The sequence below is a fragment of the Acomys russatus genome, chromosome 20 (assembly GCF_903995435.1).
Source record: "Acomys russatus chromosome 20, mAcoRus1.1, whole genome shotgun sequence".
NCBI classification, from domain to species: domain Eukaryota; kingdom Metazoa; phylum Chordata; class Mammalia; order Rodentia; family Muridae; genus Acomys; species Acomys russatus.
Genome location: NC_067156.1, coordinates 24,877,156 through 24,894,407, shown reverse-complemented (window position 1 = coordinate 24,894,407; position 17,252 = coordinate 24,877,156). Strand labels below are relative to the sequence as shown.

The following is a 17,252-nucleotide window of genomic DNA, read 5'->3' as shown; positions in this document are numbered from 1 at the left end:
TCTTTTTTTGGAATACAGCATCACATATTCAAAGGTACATTCCTTGTTCTCTGTTCTCTGTGTGAAGCACATCAAGGAAGCGATAAGGCTGACTCTGGTTAAATGAAAGTCCTGTACCCTTTGCTGTCACCATCCCTCAAAAAGTAAGTCAATATTAGATTCTCAAAAGGAACAGTCATCTCATGGAATACCAGTTATGTGACATAAACTGCCTAGAAACCATATGAACTTTATGGAAAGCTACATAAAGGAGGGAACTGCAACCTACTTTACTTCCAGTTTTTTAAGCATGTACCCCAGTAAGACTCAGATATCATTCACTAAATGAAAATACATCAACACTCCAAAGCCAGGCCATACTAGGCTGGAAGTTGGGTCTCAAAGATACAATTTCATATACATAGACATATTTCCTATTCTAAGCCTTTACTTTATTTAAACAGTTTAATAAAGCTCATATTTATAAAGAATTTTATGGGCAAATAAAGATTCATATTAAAAATTTTTATCAAAACAAATTTTACTGTTATAGGTAACATTAATAAATATTTTCTTGGCCTTAAAAAGCATATGTAATTGCATATGAGTTTTACTTTGGGTGGGATACTAAAAACAATTTTGCAAAAAATTAGAAAAGACTAGAAACAAAAGTTAAAGTAACTAGTCTTTAATTTCCAAAACTCAAGTGCAGAGATAAATAGTGCAATAATGAAAACTATAAATTTATAGGCCACTTTACACAGTCTTTTCTGCTTTTGCACTTTTCTACATTATCATCAAACCCTACAAACTGTATGCAGCATAGAAATGGGCTATCATTTCTCTCCATTGCCTAGACTCAGGGAAGCCTTTCATAGTCATCTCAGTCATTTAAAGCACTGGTTCTTTACTTCTTCACGTCTTTTAAACAATTCCTAAGGGAGGAGCTATTTACGAAGGCTCTGCACAGACCTAAACTATAGTATGTTAACTATAATTTAAAATCTGACACACAGTAAAATGTGTAAATTATACTAAGTGCCAACTCTCTAAAATAAGATATATAGAAAATTGCTCCACTATTGTTAATGAACTTGACATTTGAGAAAAGAAAAAAACATTTTCCAAATACAGACCAAGACTTTCTTTTGGCTATTTTAAAACAAATTTTTAACAGGAATGTATAGGTATCTGATTAAAATGAATCTTGAAAGTAATGTGTCAAAATTACTAGGAATAAACCCATAGTAAATTTACAGTCAATCTCAATCCAAATTATGTAACTTTAAAAACCAATATTTACCTAGGATTACAGAACAGATAACTAATCACTGTCAATTCACCTTACAAAGAAACACAAGAGAACGTAGGAGATAAATTATAACTAACATCTGTCTGCACTAACTACAGGGAATTCTATAATTTTAAAGTAGGAAAACAAACAGAAACATGAGTTCAGGGGATATGTTGTCTAGTTCTGGAAATATATTACTGAGGGCTTCTTCAGATCCACAGTGTTGGATGTCTCATAGGACTACAAGTGTAAAGGATATCGAAAAGACACTTAAAATAGCAATTCAGTGACTGTATCTGGTTTACTGTCTTCAAAAAAGTGCATGTTGACCAAAGGCTAAAGTGCCTATAAAGGAAGGATCTTTGGGAGTAGATCTTTGTGGATTATAAGAATCATTTTGAAATGCAAACATAAGCTACACTGTGACAAGAGCCCAAGAAAATAGTGAATGATAAATATCTTATAATTTTGAACTGGTAAATGAAGAAGGGTAAACTGTTATCTTTTTTCGACCAAAATAGTAAGCTCCTAACACCAATCCGTCTTGACCAGAAAAGCTGCCATTTCACAATTGTGCTACTACTTAAATTTGTTCAAAGAAGCAGACATACTATAAACCCTTAAACCACCATACATACACACCAAAACTGATTTGTATAATCCATCACCATCACCATAAATAGCTACACACTGACAGTTTTCTCTTAGCCAACAAGGGACCCATTCACACTTCCCTAGTGAAGCGCAACCTCACTGTTCTTAGCCAACATGTCTCATTCAGAGTTCATCTTAGTACTTTTTCCAATAAGCCAATAAAAGTTCCCCTTACTTTACTTCCAATCATTGTCTTCTGTATCTCTCACACCCCCATTCACAAACAAACAGCTTTACCCTTTCTGCTCTCCTATTTCAGTTCTCAGTAACTGAAACACATACTTCTTACACTCTTCATTTCCCAGATTTCCTAACAAGCACTCATTTAGATGTTCTTCAAATTGCCAAATTAAGACCACGGGGAAAGGAGCAGTAGGGGGAGAAAAAGGCCAAATTTCTTCAAGATACAGAAATCTTTCTAGATCATCTGTTAGCTATGTTCAAAGAAGAGAAACATTATTTCACTTCTTTCTGAAGGAGGAAGTTCAGATGTCATGAGCAGGAGCATAAAGAAAAGAGCATGGAGGAGGCAAGTTGTCAGACGTACTTGGCAAGGAGGTCAAGAGCTACCAACAACTAACTGCACTGCCAACTGTCAGTCCATTTCAGAGGAGTTTGCCTGATTGTTATTATTGTTTGAGCTATAAAGTGAGTACTTGTCACCTGTCCTGTAACTTAAATCCTCCTACAAGCCTTTTGCATGAATTCATCTTAGACCAAAATATATACTAGCAAGAATATTTTCACAATTCCAAACACAAGAGTGTGTTTTAGGATCCACTTTAGTAATTCAGAGGCCTATAAGGTCTTCTGAATTACTAAAGTGGATCCTAAACCAGGAAAATTAAAACTCATTAGTTTAATTCCTCTCACAAAATGCTAAAAAGTTTAATTACTATGCAAATTATTAATAAAAACAATGTATTCAGGGAAGCACAAAAATATGATTCCAAGAACAATTAAATATTTCTGGTCTGTAAAAAGTAGCTTAATTTTACACAAAAGATCACCACCACATTTCTACATCTAGCAACAAGACAATTTCTCACAAAAGCTAGACAATAGAAGGGAGGGAAAAAGGAAAGAGGAGGAAGATATCAAATGTAATGGAAGGAAGGAGACATAAAATGGAACATAAAGCAAAAATGGAAGAATAGCTATAAAATTCTTACAAGGAGAACAAGAGGCTATTTTCCATATTCAACTTTCCTGAATAAGTTGCCTAGACCCTTCAACATCAAAATCTAGTAGTCAGTTTGTAGATGGAGGATGGCAAACCACTTAGAACTAGTCACATTTCTCATAATTCATCTGTTTGCTCTTTAATATAGAAACTCTAATGCTAGTTTAGATCATTATTAAATAGACCATTATAATGACATTTCTACTCAGAAAGAGCTAGTCAAATGGCCAAGGCCTTAAATTTAGGTTTGGTTTTAGAATCAAATAGCTTCATAAAATTTTAAACCAGCTTTTCTTAAGAAATGCACTGCAAACTTTGTAGAGCTATAGTAGCCAATGCTGCATTTTAGGTAGTGATCACTTTAGTTTTATAGAGTATGTTACTATGAATGGCCTAATTTTGGCTTATAATGAAAAAAGGCAATGTTTTAAGTTTTGGCAAGGTTTAAAGCAAACTTACAAAATTATAAATTTGTTTAAGCAATTAAAAAGATCTCTCCCTTATTGTATCCCATGACAAAACATGAACTCTAAGTAACTGATACTCAAAATCAGAGATAACAGCCACGGACATTACACTCTCACTGTTCTGACTCTTAAGTGCTGAAGATGCCCATCTTAGCTTTCCTTCACATGGTAAACAAAATTTCATCCTGATATCTGGGAAACAACAAAAAAGGGGGAATTGATTTTCTATCTCAGTTTTTATGGGGAAGAAAATATTAAAAGCGCACTTATGTGTTTAAAAAACTGGAGCTATTAAAGCTACCTAAGTAATTTCAGGAAGCCCCATTCTAAATCATCTGTGTATGTATATATGAGTGTATAACATGAAAAAAATACTAGTGGAAATACTGGAGAAGAGAAGGTAAGCCATGTGAAGATAAAAAATAATTCCATGTCCATAATGGGGTCACCATGGCTGGCAGATTAACCCAAAATGTCATGAGAAAAAATTGTATCAGTTTAAAAAGTTTCAACATTGTCAAAACACAAAATGTTAAAGTGCTGAACAAAACTGAGATAATTTCCTCAAACATCAGGTCCCATTTTTTTAAAAAAAATCAGGAAGAAAAAAATATGATATTACATCTTTTCCAACACTCCAAATCTGAATGCACATAAGGATGCTATGAAGTGCCTGGGCCACCAAACCCACCCAGATTCTTCTCAATAGATTTATCTTTTCCCCTCCCTTCCACCCAAATTTAGCTCTGTTTTCCTGCAGGAAAAGGTACAAATTCCTACAATGATAACAAGAAATAAAACAGTGAGTACAACTGGTAGAGATCCATTGACTTTTATTACAAATGTACTTGATCACTTGGCTTCAAAAAGTTTAAAATCAATACCCTAATATCTGTATGCCAGTACAAAGCAAACTGTTTTACAAATTAAATACCTAAAAACTTGACAAAAATATTAAAATTTGATGAAAAACAATTATAAAAATTCTTACTCTTTCTTCAAAAAAAAAAGGAGGCAGCCTTCCCAGACCTATCATACAATGTTTAATAGTATTCAGCTTTTAAAACAGGTAGCTAAATTATATTGTTTAGCTAAATTATATTGTTTATGTCAGCATTTTTTTAAAAAACCTCTTAAACTAATAGATTTTATTTGTATTTGCTCCAGTTAAGTTTGTGAATGCCATCTGATTGCAATATAATCATCTCTCTTTAATTGACTTAATTTACACCTATTTAATAATTTGCATAGCTTGAAAGGGATAAAGGTTATTCTATGACTAATCAACATAGACTATTATAGTGCTACTTCTCAAGGCAGTAAGTATTTGCTCCCAAATGAAAATTATCTGTCTTCTTTCAGCAGAGGTTAAAATCACTAGCAGCTTTCTCCATTACCTGAAAAAAGAAAAATCAAACTAGAATAGTTATCAATCTCTAGATGTAAAGGCCTAAAAACAAAAATTGATAGACTTTCCATTTTGAGTCTAATTCTAACCCCTGCATAGGACTAGAAAGTAAGACTTTCAAGGTCTTTTAAATTTCCCATTGGTTTTGGTTTCTACTTTCCATGGCTTTTGAGAAGCTGGAGAACATTTTGTCTTTCCTGACTACTTTGTCTTTTTTTTCTCATTTGGCAAATATTCATCTACTCCAATGTATGTGTAGTAGAGGAAAAGCCACCATGGCTTTCCCATGACCCTCCTTTGTTGTCAAAGGCATATATGATTTCTACAGTTCTGGTTGGTTGACTTTAGCTCCCTCTGTGGCTGGATGACTGCTGCATCTAACATCAGCATGATAAAATAAGAGGCACAAATAAAAGGTAGCTTTAAAATAAATTTTGGTGACTTAAAAGCGGGGGGGGGGGGGGAGCCACAAATACCAACACCACTATCACTACCACAGCCAATACACACACACACACACACACACACACACATACTCTCTTCAAATATGGTGGCTGATCTCTGGATCAAATTACTTGACAGTGTCTCTCATTTTAAAGAACATCAATATTTCAATGCATTTCAAGTTTTCTTTTTTACTTAGGCAAATAACATAGTTTAACCAAGCTCTTGGACCTTAACTGTAAGACAAAGCAGATCAATAAAAATAAGGCATATTTGTCATGAATTAAGTTCTGTTTGCTTGTTTTTGGCACATTTGATCATACTGTCTTCTATGAATAACACATATGGTCAAATATACCCCCCCCCTTTTTTTTTTCAGCACGAACCGGGGCTACTCACTAGTAAAATAAAAACAAGAAGAGACTCTTAACATAATACACTGAAATATAGAACCTTGGTAAAGTACTGAGCACCTGGGAGGGGAAATGTAAGGGAAGGATGAAACAAGAGAAGGGGAAGGGGAGATTAGGAGGTCAATGGGGAGAGAAAGTGAGATGCTTTAAACAAAAAGAGCATCTTTACAGTCACTCAGTCTTTTCTATGACCACTTTTAAAGTCTTAAAAGATCTGCATGTGGATTTCTTTTTAAACCCACTGACCATAAATCAGACAATGGATTCAAAGTCCTAGTAAGATTGTGTTTAACTGTTATAGTGTAAAGACAACTGCACAATACATGTGCTTCTTGATCCGGTAGGATTCCAAGCAGAATCTGAAGTCTATAGGTAAGAAAGGTTTCACTTTAGGTAGCTGACCCAAAGAAACCCTTACTAAAGAACTTGCATCTCAAAGAAAGGACACTTTGCCTAAGTTTGCTGTGTTTTTGTTGACTTGCACTACTGACTGCTGGCTACTATGAAACACTGATCTAGGAGTACTCCAACAACTTGTAGCACAAGGCTTAACTTTAAGAAGCTATAGTAAACAAGAAACAAAATCAAAGCAATTCTCTTTCCTAATTAGAAACAGCACAGAGAATGCAATCTTTTCCATATCACAGTTAAAGTACAGTGAACAAAACAGCTCAACAAACCTTAAGACAAAAAGTGCAGGTTATTAATGTTTACATGCAGTTGATAAGCATTCCAAATGTCACATTATGCACTGTAAAAGCTCAACTTTACTATAGGAAAATAATAAAAAATGCACCTTGGGGGAGGGGAAAGCAATTTAATAATTTCCAGTGATTTTTGTAAGTAAAGAAACTCCTAACTATTGTACGGTCACCTCATATTTAACATTGTATGAATATGAAAAGCAAACAATGGGAAAATGCACAGTACAATGAAAATAGCTTGTTATTCAACACATACAGTAGATCTCAAAAACAAAGACAACACACTCAACCAGAAAGCTTAAAAATATCAAATCAAAACCTAAAGAGCCAGCAGGAGAAAAAAAAAATCCACCACAAAAGACAACTGTTCTGCCTTCCTAGGCCGATGCTTTCCAATGGGAGAGGCACTGACACCTTCCCACTCCTACAGGTGGTTTCTTCTACATACAGCAGGTAGATCTAGATGGCTGGATTTGCCAAGAAACAATTGCATGTCCAGAACTCTCTCTGTCAGACAAGATCCAAGATCCTCTTTTTTTCTTTTTTCTTTTTTTACCAAAATACTTTCTACAGAATTCCAAACCAAAATGTACTGTATTTAAGGCATCTTTTTTTATAACATTTTCTCTTCACTCAAAGATGATAGTCATGCAGCAGTTTAATGATAAAAAATATATTAATATTTTACTATACAGCAGCAAGAAGTTAGTTGTCAATTAAAAGCACACAAACATCTTTAAATGAAAACCTGTAAAAGACTATCGATACAAACAATTTCAGTGGAGGACACCAGCTTGGTAAAGTGCTCTCCTAAGCTTGCATTTTCATACCCTACACTTTGAATATGAGTGATAATAGAACATACTGTTGACAGAAGGCTTGTACACTTGGGAACACAAATACACTTAGCATATAATGTAGCCAGTAATAACTAGCACCACAGCTACATGGAAATCCTTTACATACACCAACTTGGCTTTCACTTTTAAAATGAAACTCAGAATCCATGGCTCAGTAGGATAACTATAATGGTGTTGCTTTGCTTTTAAACAGGTCTACATAAGTTAATAGCACTGGCAAAAATCAAAAGATAGCTTCAGACCTCTTACAAGTTTAGGAGACAGTGCTAGTGACCACAAATAGACTCACTACCTGATATCCAAGTACAGGTTCACTGGAAATTGCTGCACGTTAGTTAGGTTTTTAAAATCTTTCTACACATAATAAAAAATATATATTATGAACAATACAAGTACATCTCATATACACAATAATAACAAAACACCTACTCAGTCAAAGCAAACAAATGCAGAAAAATATTATGGGTAATTTCCTTTTTCTTTCTCTTTTTTCTTTTACTATTTGAATAACTTTGGTTCCAACCATAAAAATCACAACTTAGCAAATTTCATTTAAATGCCTTTTTAATAATTTCTTCATGTTCACAGAAGTTTCACTGACCATTTTATATGTTTAAGGTCCAGATGCAATGCATATTGTATAAAAGAGAGCACTTATTGTTTACCTTGCATGAATTAAACCTACGTACCTTGAACTCTACAAACTTCTGCATAACATTTAGACAAAGCTCAGACACACAGCATGCCTAGCCCTCATATATATACACATCTCTAATCACAGGTATATAGGATGTCAAATATACTATAATAACCTCCATGTAAGGTTTGAAATTTGGTAACAAAATGAGAAAAACTAAAAATATTATTTTACGTGTTCTAAAATATCTCTTTTTTTGTGCTAAAGTCAAATGTTAGCTCAACATGAAAAGGACTTTTTATATAATTCAGCAATATTATAATCTTGACCATTTTGCAAACACTTTTAATAATAATAGCTTAAACGTGTACAAAAGTTCTTGGTTAATTAGGGAAATAAACACTCAGTTCTTTATATTTTTTAATCAAGTAGGAAACACAGTTCATATAATGTTATTACTTTTGTATATTTTTGTTTTGTTTTTAGCAGCTGCTTACTGTTTTATATGGTGGATAAAGTGGACAACATCCAGCGATGGGTGGCAAGTCAGGAAGAGAAACTGTCAGTTGGTGGAGGTTCTGTGGGTGGTGCTCCCTTGGAGTTTAAGTTTGTTTGTTGGTTTTTTTGTTTTGTTTTTGTTTTTTTGTTTTTTAATTTTTAACTTTTTATTTTCTCTCTTTACAGTATATTCTCTCTGTGTGTGTGGCTGTGTGTGTGTGTGTGTACACACGTACGTGTATGCATGTGTGTGTGTGCATGTGTGTGTGTGTGTGTCTGTTTCATTCAGTTTGATCAATCTTCTTCCCCTTCTTCCTCACCCTGCAGTAGCAGGGTAGCAGTGGTGGTCTCCTCCTGCTGCTGCTGCTGCTGCTGGTGGAGCTGCTCACACGCAGCCCGCTTCTCCCTCTGCTTCTCTTGAATCTTCTTCATCTCCTCCGAGTACTTGCAGAAGGTGTGTCCGAACTTGGCCCACACCTTGTAGGGCACCGTGATGGAGTTGCGGTAGGTGGGCTTCACCTCACTGACTCGCATAAACACGCCGTACTTGTTGGAACCCACATCGAAGAAGAAGCGCTTGTTGTCCACAGTCAAGGAGGTGCCCTCGGGCAGCTCGGCCGGCTCCTCCTCCACTCCATAGTCGTCGATGAGCTTGGCCAGAGCGTCACGGAACTCGATGAGCCCCTGCGCGGGCAGCGCAATGGTCTGGCCCTGCGTGGAGCCCAGGCCGGGCCCCCGGTTGACTGTCTGGCGGATGCGCAGGAAGCGGCCGCGCTGGTTCTCCTTGAGATCCATGTAGTACTTGCGGTTTTCTCGCACCAGGAACTCGCTCTTGAGCGCCCGGCGTGGCTCGTCCTGTGCCTGGGCCAGGTCGGGTGGCTGGCTGGGGCCCAGCTGCGCGTAGTGCTCGATGAAGTCGCCCAGGTAGTCGCGGAACTCCACAGCTACAGACATGGAGAGGGTGAGGCGGCTCTTGTTGCCGCCAGCGCCCACCTCAGCGATCTTCAGGAAACGGCCCTTAGCGTTCTGCTTCACGTCCAGGTAGAAACGCTTGTTCTGGATGTCCACCCGCTTGGAGGCCAGCTCCTGTGTCTCGTGCTGCAGCCCCCCCGGGGCCCCGCCGCCGCCGCCACTGCCGCCGCCGCCCCCGCCGCCACCACCGCCCCCGCCGGAGCCTGAGCCCGAGCCCGGGTGCCCTAGGGAGCCGCCCGAGCCCAGCGCCGCACCACCCTGCTCGCTGCCGCTGTCTCGGTCCGCCATGATGCTGCGCTCCGCCGCCGCGCCGCCGCCTGCCGCTCCGCCCGCCGCCTCAGTCGCCTCAGCCGCCGCTGCTTTCCCTCCCCGGCTCCGCCTGCTGCCGCCGCAACCCCCACAGCCAGTCAGCCACTCTCGCGAGATCTGCGGGAGAGACGAGACAGACGAGACCCGGTAACAGGGCACTGACTCCCCAGTACAGTAGCAGGGCGCCCTACTGTACGCACCCACCCGCCCGCCGGCACGTGACTGCGCCCCTTCCCCAGCCTAGCCACCCTGCCCGCCTGCCCGCCAGGCGGCGCCCACCCGCCAGCCCTCGCCCTACACCCCTCTCGTGGGGGGGGGGGGGCGGGAGCGCCGCGTCGCAGTTCTGCTGCCACCGCAGCCTCTGCCACCACCACGGCCGTAGCTACCCCTGTTGGCCAGACCCTAAACAGCCTCGACTAGTGAAGTCGGGGGACTAGGGGGGAGCGGGGGAATATGCCGTATTAGGCACAGAGATGAGGCCTAGCTCTGCTTTCCAGTGACCCCAAAGAGAGGATGTGGGGGAGGGGCCTTCATAGCACAGCAGAGTAGGATGCAGAAGGGACACTGAGTCACAGCCCCCCTTTCCCCTGTGGGCCTGACCCAGACCCAAACCCAGACAGGGCCACCCACCACCCGACAGGGCTGTCTCCTACCGCAGAGCCGTGGCCGAAGAGGCAGGCGCGGAAAAAGAGGTGCTGCGGTGGTGAACCCTTAGCTGCAGAGGGGGCTGCTGGGGATGAGGACTGGGCGCCAGCAGCAGTGGCGCGGAGCAGCAGACACCTAGCCTGTCCCTCCCCTCTCCCTCCCCTCGCTCCCGCCGCTCCCCCTCCCCGCGCACGGCAGCGGCTCTGGCCTCAGATGATCCCGCTCCCCCCTCCCCCCAACCGCAGCCCCGCACAGTCGGGCGGGCGCACTCACCAGCGGGGGGAGCTGGGCTGAGGACAGTAGCCGCACCAGGGCCGGGGTGCCCGCAGTGCCTATTCCGGTAGGCTATGCCCTTACTCTCAAAAAATAATAAAAAAGAAACCCACGTTCACCCAAAACCCTGCAACCAGCCCCCTTTGGGACTACGACTGCCTGGCTGCCTCCCCCCCTCTTCCTCCTGAGATTTGGGAAGGGGGGCACCCTGCTTAGGGCTCAGCCCAGCCTGAGTAGTCCGCCAGCTCTGCAGATGAACCAGGCCCCGCTTAGCATCCAGACCCCAGCCCATTCTTTAGAAGAACCCAGAATGAAGGAGAAAACCCCATCAGGCTTTCGTAAATTCATGAACTAAAAATGTCAGGAATTTCCTGGGAAACGCAGTTCCTTACGGGATTCATTAAAGCAGGTTCGCTTACCCCTTTACTCTTCCGCCCAGCAACCCGCAAGTATCAACGAGAGGCCCCCCCCCCCCAGTAAAATATTAAAAGATCTCTGGGATTTTGTGCAGACAGGTTACTGACCATTAATTAACCAATCAGTCTTTGGATGGTGATACCTAAAGGGGATTTTCTGTAGCCATAGAAAGTGTCCCGAGAATAAAGATGAGGCACAGAAATAAACATTTTCTTTTAAAACTATTATCCACAATCTAGGGCTTATTTCCCAACACCGAGACAGTGAATGCTCGTACTCCCTCCACTGCAGTGTGCAGCCTGACAGCCGTGGCAAAGCGAAGGCCCATTTCCAGAGGACCCTTACCAATGACCTCAAACTCCACATCTGGAGAGGATACAGATCCAGCGGTTTACCCCTTGCCTACATAGATACTGCCTCTACCCTAATAATGTGCCTGTACATCTGTGGGTTCCACTCCTGATGAACCTCCCCTTTGCTTCCACAACTAGGAGCCGCCTTCCCCACTTAGCTGCAGAAACCAATAACTAGATAGTTGCTCAAAGGGGGGAAATTAAAGTAAGAACAGTCTAGGGACAGTGCCTTTCCAATCCTGAGCCGGCAAAGCCCCTTAATATGGCCTTTCACTTTGGGGACAAACCTGTCTGCTGGCATTCACCTCTTCTGCATCAGTCTGTCTTCTCCCATCCTCTGTCCCCAGCAAGAGCCCCGTTTTACTTCCAATTAGCCACACTCACCACTTCCCACTAAAGAGGAAGATACAGGGCAAAGAACCCTGACCACCAAAGAGCAAGCCAGAGGAATCCTGTGAGCCAGCCTGGGAAACACGCACCTGCATACAGTGATATCTGAAAGAGTTCCCTGAAGAGGAAGCTCACTCTAAAACGGAAACCTTTGCTTTGAGCTTCACAAAGAATTTCTCCTTAATTTAGAGGCAGTCTCTAGGACCACATAAGGCCTTTCCAGTGCTGAGTTTTCTGCACTCTCCGCTATGCCCAAGTCTGTTAGGTTAAGGGAAACAACTTTTAGAGGATTTCCATATCGCGAGAGACAAATTGCTGAAGACATGGAGGTGCCTACAGGCTCCCTACAAGCTCACTGAAACAGTCAGGACCCTGAATAGACCCTGGCAACTCCAGTAAATGCTGCGTGATAAGGTGTCTGCATAGAACGGAGCGCTCTTGTGCTCTTACGGGTAAAATGAGGAAAAGATCCAGTGAAGTCCGGATCTAGAGGGGCGGCCGGTCTTCTTCAAGAGTTTACTTTACAAAGAACCAAGCCCTGCCCCCTAATGAGAGCTCAAGAGAACAAGGACAGTGGGGTTTTGATGAGGCCACCCACCGCCAGCACCTTCACTCTTACAGGCTTGGGGCTCCAAATTGCCTTCCGGACTAACTCCATAGCTTAAATTTCTTGCTGTTCCAATCATTTATTTCCATGGATTTTGAAGCAGTTTGAATTTGGGAACGCTCTGTTTTTTGGGGATGAAAGTGAGACTATCACCAGAAATTGACATCTTCCCTGGAGCAGAGGCAACCGATGACATTTCTAGATAGAATACAAGTTAAATATCATTTGCACACTTAAAGTGGGAATTTTAAGTGAAAAACAGCAAACGACTGAGCCTTCTATGTAAGTATATGCTGGCTCTATGCTAGTCATTGTGCATGTGATTTCTGCTGTACAGTTCTCCCTCCGTATCTAAAAAGTAAACAAGACTGAAGATTCCCCCTCAATCCCACGATAAATTAGCACACTTTTTACGGCTTCACACAGAGCATCAATTTCAGGATAAGCCCTTAATGTGGGAATCTTATCAGACTAAAAGGTAAAGGGCGGCTTTCCTTAGGGTATGACATTTGTCTTCAAAGGCAGCCGGGAAGGAATGAATATTAACTTACAGGAAAGTCTTAAAATGTTTAGAACTTCAAGTGAGATTTAGAAGCTTTATCTGCATCCTGGCTTTGAAGAACTATAAGAAAGTTGTGGACTTACAGAGTCTTTTAGTCATTTGTTAACTACCTAAATATACTAACTTGATAAATGAAAGACCTGTTCCAGTGTTTAGCTCTTTGAATCCATTACTTCAATACACACAGGTGTAAGACTAACCTTACAATTCCATTACAATGTAGGGAAAACTAAAAAGAGACAAAATGTAATATGCAGCAAAATGTCCACATTTATAAAAAATTATCAAAAAGCAACATTTCCTTTTCACTCAAAAATTTCTTAAAGTTTGATAAAGACTTCTATGTCATTTGAGCCCCTTTATTAACATGATACACACACTTTAAAGATAATCAATATTAAATTTAATCACTATATATTTAACAAACTTATCTATATATGTGTGTGTGTGTGAATATATATATATATATATTCACACACACACACACAAGGACACATTTGAGACAGACCAAGAAGGAAAAAAAAAAAAAAAAAACACCAAACAAACAAACTCAATTTTCTTCTGCCTGAACTACAGGTGATTCTGAAATAATGTAATTCATCTTTCTTAATGAAAAGACCAACATAAGTTATAAAATAAACTTGAGGAGAGGTTATTTACTTCCGGGCAGTAAACTCTTGATTGTAGAGTTCCCAATAAAATCACGTTAATACTTTACACAGATTTTAACCTTCTCCTCCTCCCAAAAGAGAGAACATTGGAATTTAATTCAAGTGCTACTTGGGTTAAACCAGACAATTATCGTCAATACTTAAATCATTAAAAACAACCAGAATGTTAGGCTGCAAATGTTCAAAAGCCGATGACAGAAGAAGGGATGCTCTCAAATAACCCTGACCATTAACATCATCCCACAGAACTAGCATTTCACGAGTCCTTTTAAAGAAGCTCTCAATAGCCTATTCGCTAAAAGTAGCTTTCTTTGACACTGTATTAGTGTTTAAGATTAAAGATATAAACTAAATATTCAAATTCAGAAAAGAACAAATGTTCATTTTAAATATTTGCAGAACAATTAAAATTTAGCACATATTCTAAACTCCTTTAAAAATTCAGAGAACCCGACATTTTTTGTACCCCAAAGGTCCAAACAAAACCGATTCAAAAGTCAAACGCTCTCTCTTCATCTGATACTTAAATGGTTTTACTAGTACTGTACTTAAGGAACTAGAATCAGCAACTTTTTCCATAATCTAGTGAACACTCCAATTTTCAAAGCGACAATTCCCTTAAGTCTTTTGGGCGGGGGGGGGGGGGGGGGGCAAAAGGAGGCCTTAAAGTAAATAAAAAAATTTCCTCTTCTCTCTGGCAGTCTCCAAAAGATGCCAAACCAAATCCAGCCTTTTGTAAATCTTCCTTCCAAGGACATGAGGCAGAAACATAGACACCACTGCTAAAAGATGTCTTACAGCTCCTAGCTGGACAAAAACAAAACAAACAAACAAACAAACAAACCCCCGTTAAGGGGCCCAGATCAGAAGGAAACACAGCCTCCAAGAGTCCCCTCAGAGACAGCGAAAAAGAAGGCATTTTTAGGGGGTGGGGGACCAAGGCTGAGAGCTCCATTACACCTCGCTGGTTTCTCAGCCTCTCTGTACCAAAGTTCAGGCTTATGGTAGATACATCTGTAGGGTCTTTCCCTTACATCACAACCCACCTATTGCCCTACTGTCGGCCTCAGAGGCGGCACATCCGTTCCTTTTGCCCCCACCCCCGACAAAAGCGGAGTTGGCTAACTAAGCGGACAGACCTGGACTGCAGGTTATTGCTCGGGGGGCCACCCATCCTTAGGCCTGGCTTCATCTGAGATGTCAGCACCGATTTGTCTTTTTTTTTTTTTTAAACAACGCATCTTGGGCGTGTGTATGTAATTTGGGGGGGGGCGGAGTAGGAGATGATGTTGGTAGTGGAATCTAAATTATAGATCCTTCCTTCCTCTCCCCACCTTCAAGGATTGCTGTACTAGGAGCGTCGGGCCACTGCCTAGCGCAGTGTCCCAGGCCTCGGGACCACAGTGGTCTGGGGGAATGGGGCTCAAGGATGGAGGAAAAAAAAAAATCCGCATCATTGATGGTCTCCAGTGCCTGTGGAGGGAGAATTGTTTTTTCCAAGGGGGAAATGTTATGCTGTTCCTTCTCGGAGGTGGGAGGGGGTTCATTCGTCTCTGCCAGGCCCCGGGCGGGCGGGGTGGGGGGGGGCGTTGCTGCACCGCCTGGGTCTGCAATGGCACTATAATTATTTTCGGGCTGAGAGGACAGTTGCAGGGGACAGGGTGGGCGGCACCTCGAGCGTGGTAGTGACAGCAAGCAAGGTCGCGAGGGGCTTACCCGGGCGGGCCGGCTGGCGGGCGCTGTCCTGCCGCAGGTGAGGGAGGGCGCAGGCTGGAAGGAGGCAGGCGCGCGCAAGGCCGGCGCGAGGAGGAGGAGGAGGAGGGAAGGAGGGGGAGGCGCGCGCACACCTGTTCTGGACGGCGCGCGAGCCGAACGGCGCCTCACTCGGGCTCTGCGGGCTGAGCCGCGAGGAGGGCGGGCAGCAGGCGGGGGCGGGCCGCGAGGGGAGGGGAGGAGGCGGAGGCGGCGGCCGCGCGGCGGGCTCGGGCCTCTTTCGCTCTGGCTCTCGCTCCCGCGAGCAGGCCCGGCTGGCACCCCGCTCCTCCCGCTCACTCACAGCCCCTTCGGCTCCCTCTCCTCCTCCTTTCCCTAGCGGGATCCGCTCGCCGCCGCCGCCGCCGCCACGGCGAGTCGTGGCAGCCAGACGTCGGCGCGTAACCCGGCGCTCCGTGCGTGACTCCCGACGACGTCAGCGCGCGCCCCGCGCTGCCCACCCCCTCCGTGGCTCGCGCTCGCGGCTCCGTGGCGGCCGCGGCAGCCGGGCGCGCTCCCCGCTTCGGCCTCGCACGCGCGAGCGCGCCCTCGCCGCCTTTGGCGCGTCGGTACGGCCGCCCAGGCCCCAGGGCGCGTCTGAGGACTGGGACGGGTGGCGGCTGCCCCCCCCCCCGCACCCCGCTCCCGGGGCGCCCCTAGGGCACTCATCCCACGCTGGCGATCGGGGCGCCCGGGCCGGACTCGGACCCGGGTGGAAGCCTGAAGAGCCTGCGCCAGCTCTGCGTTAGGGCCTCAGCGTCACTGCGGCTGTCGCCGCCACCTCGTCACACGCCCCCCTCCCTCGGCCGGGCTCGGCGGCCTGGAGCCTTTCATCTCCCGGGAGGGTCTCACCTTGGCCTTCAGACGCCCGCGGAGAGGGGCTGGAGGGGCGGAATTAGTGTACAGCAGAGAGGCTTGTGGATCAGGCTTATACACCAGGAACCATTGACAGGAAGTGTGGGGTTTCTGCCCAGCCTCCCACGCAGTGTAGGTGAAGCTAGGCCCCTTTGAGGGAATGTGACTAAGGACAAAAACCCTGATAAATATTATTTATGCGTCCTTGGGGAGAATGGGGAGAAAAAGGTACTTTTCATAAATTGCTGTGCAAGGGTGAAAGCCAGGACTATACAATGTCCTTTTTGGGGGGTTATAAAATCTTATCAACTTTGAGAAGTTTTGGTGCACAGTGGCTGTCATGTATGCTGCAACATCTTAGTCCTCAGCACTAAGTACACAGAATTAACATAGATAAACTAATGATGATCTGCAAAATAATAAACTGCTCTCACCGTCTTTATTTAAATAGATCCCCAAGAGAAGTCGCCCTATTATTTAGGAAAATAAAGGAACAAATAAAAAAGCAAATCAAAGGAAATGACCCATTACTCTTCAACGCATATCAAACATTTTTTCATCTCTAAGGATTAACTACTTTTTTAAATATGGGAATTAAGTTGTTTGCAACTGTCTTAACTTAAATAGCTGACCAAATTTTAAACTTATCTTTAATATACACGACAAATGCCCTGTTCTTAGGCAATGGGACTTTAAACATCAGTTTAAACATCAGTTTTCAAGAATTTTATCTAGTGCAACCTGTGAGAAAAGTAGGAACGATGCACGATACATCCCATTTTATAAATAAAAACGTTTGAGCTGGTAAAGTTAGTTGTCCGGAATTTTAAGTACTGTTTCACCCATGAAGGAGAACGCTTAAGCCACTCCGTCCACTACCTCCCCCTGTTGTCTTCAAAGTATCT

The 17,252-nt window shown here is 43.0% G+C and overlaps 1 protein-coding gene across 2 annotated transcripts; it reads right to left on the bottom strand.

The window, feature by feature from the left end:
* Positions 1 to 8,453: 8,453 nt before the first annotated feature.
* Pura (purine rich element binding protein A) lies at positions 8,454 to 16,363 on the bottom strand. 2 transcript variants are annotated; one of them, XM_051163876.1, is made up of 2 exons: positions 16,345 to 16,363; positions 8,454 to 9,939 (listed from the first exon to the last, which is right to left on the bottom strand). In XM_051163876.1, the coding sequence occupies exon 2, from the start codon at positions 9,799 to 9,801 to the stop codon at positions 8,836 to 8,838; it is 966 nt and encodes a 321-aa protein (XP_051019833.1). In that variant the 5' UTR covers positions 9,802 to 9,939; positions 16,345 to 16,363; the 3' UTR covers positions 8,454 to 8,835. The 2 variants fall into 2 exon arrangements, with proteins under 2 accessions (XP_051019833.1, XP_051019832.1); XM_051163875.1 differs by lacking the exon at positions 16,345 to 16,363 and adding an exon at positions 10,476 to 10,624.
* Between the last annotated feature and the right edge of the window lie 889 nt (positions 16,364 to 17,252).

Excerpts from the sequence above, each read along its gene's own strand:
- Pura (XM_051163876.1), bottom strand. The coding sequence starts at position 9,801 with ATGGCGGACCGAGACAGCGGCAGCGAGCAGGGTGGTGCGGCGCTGGGC.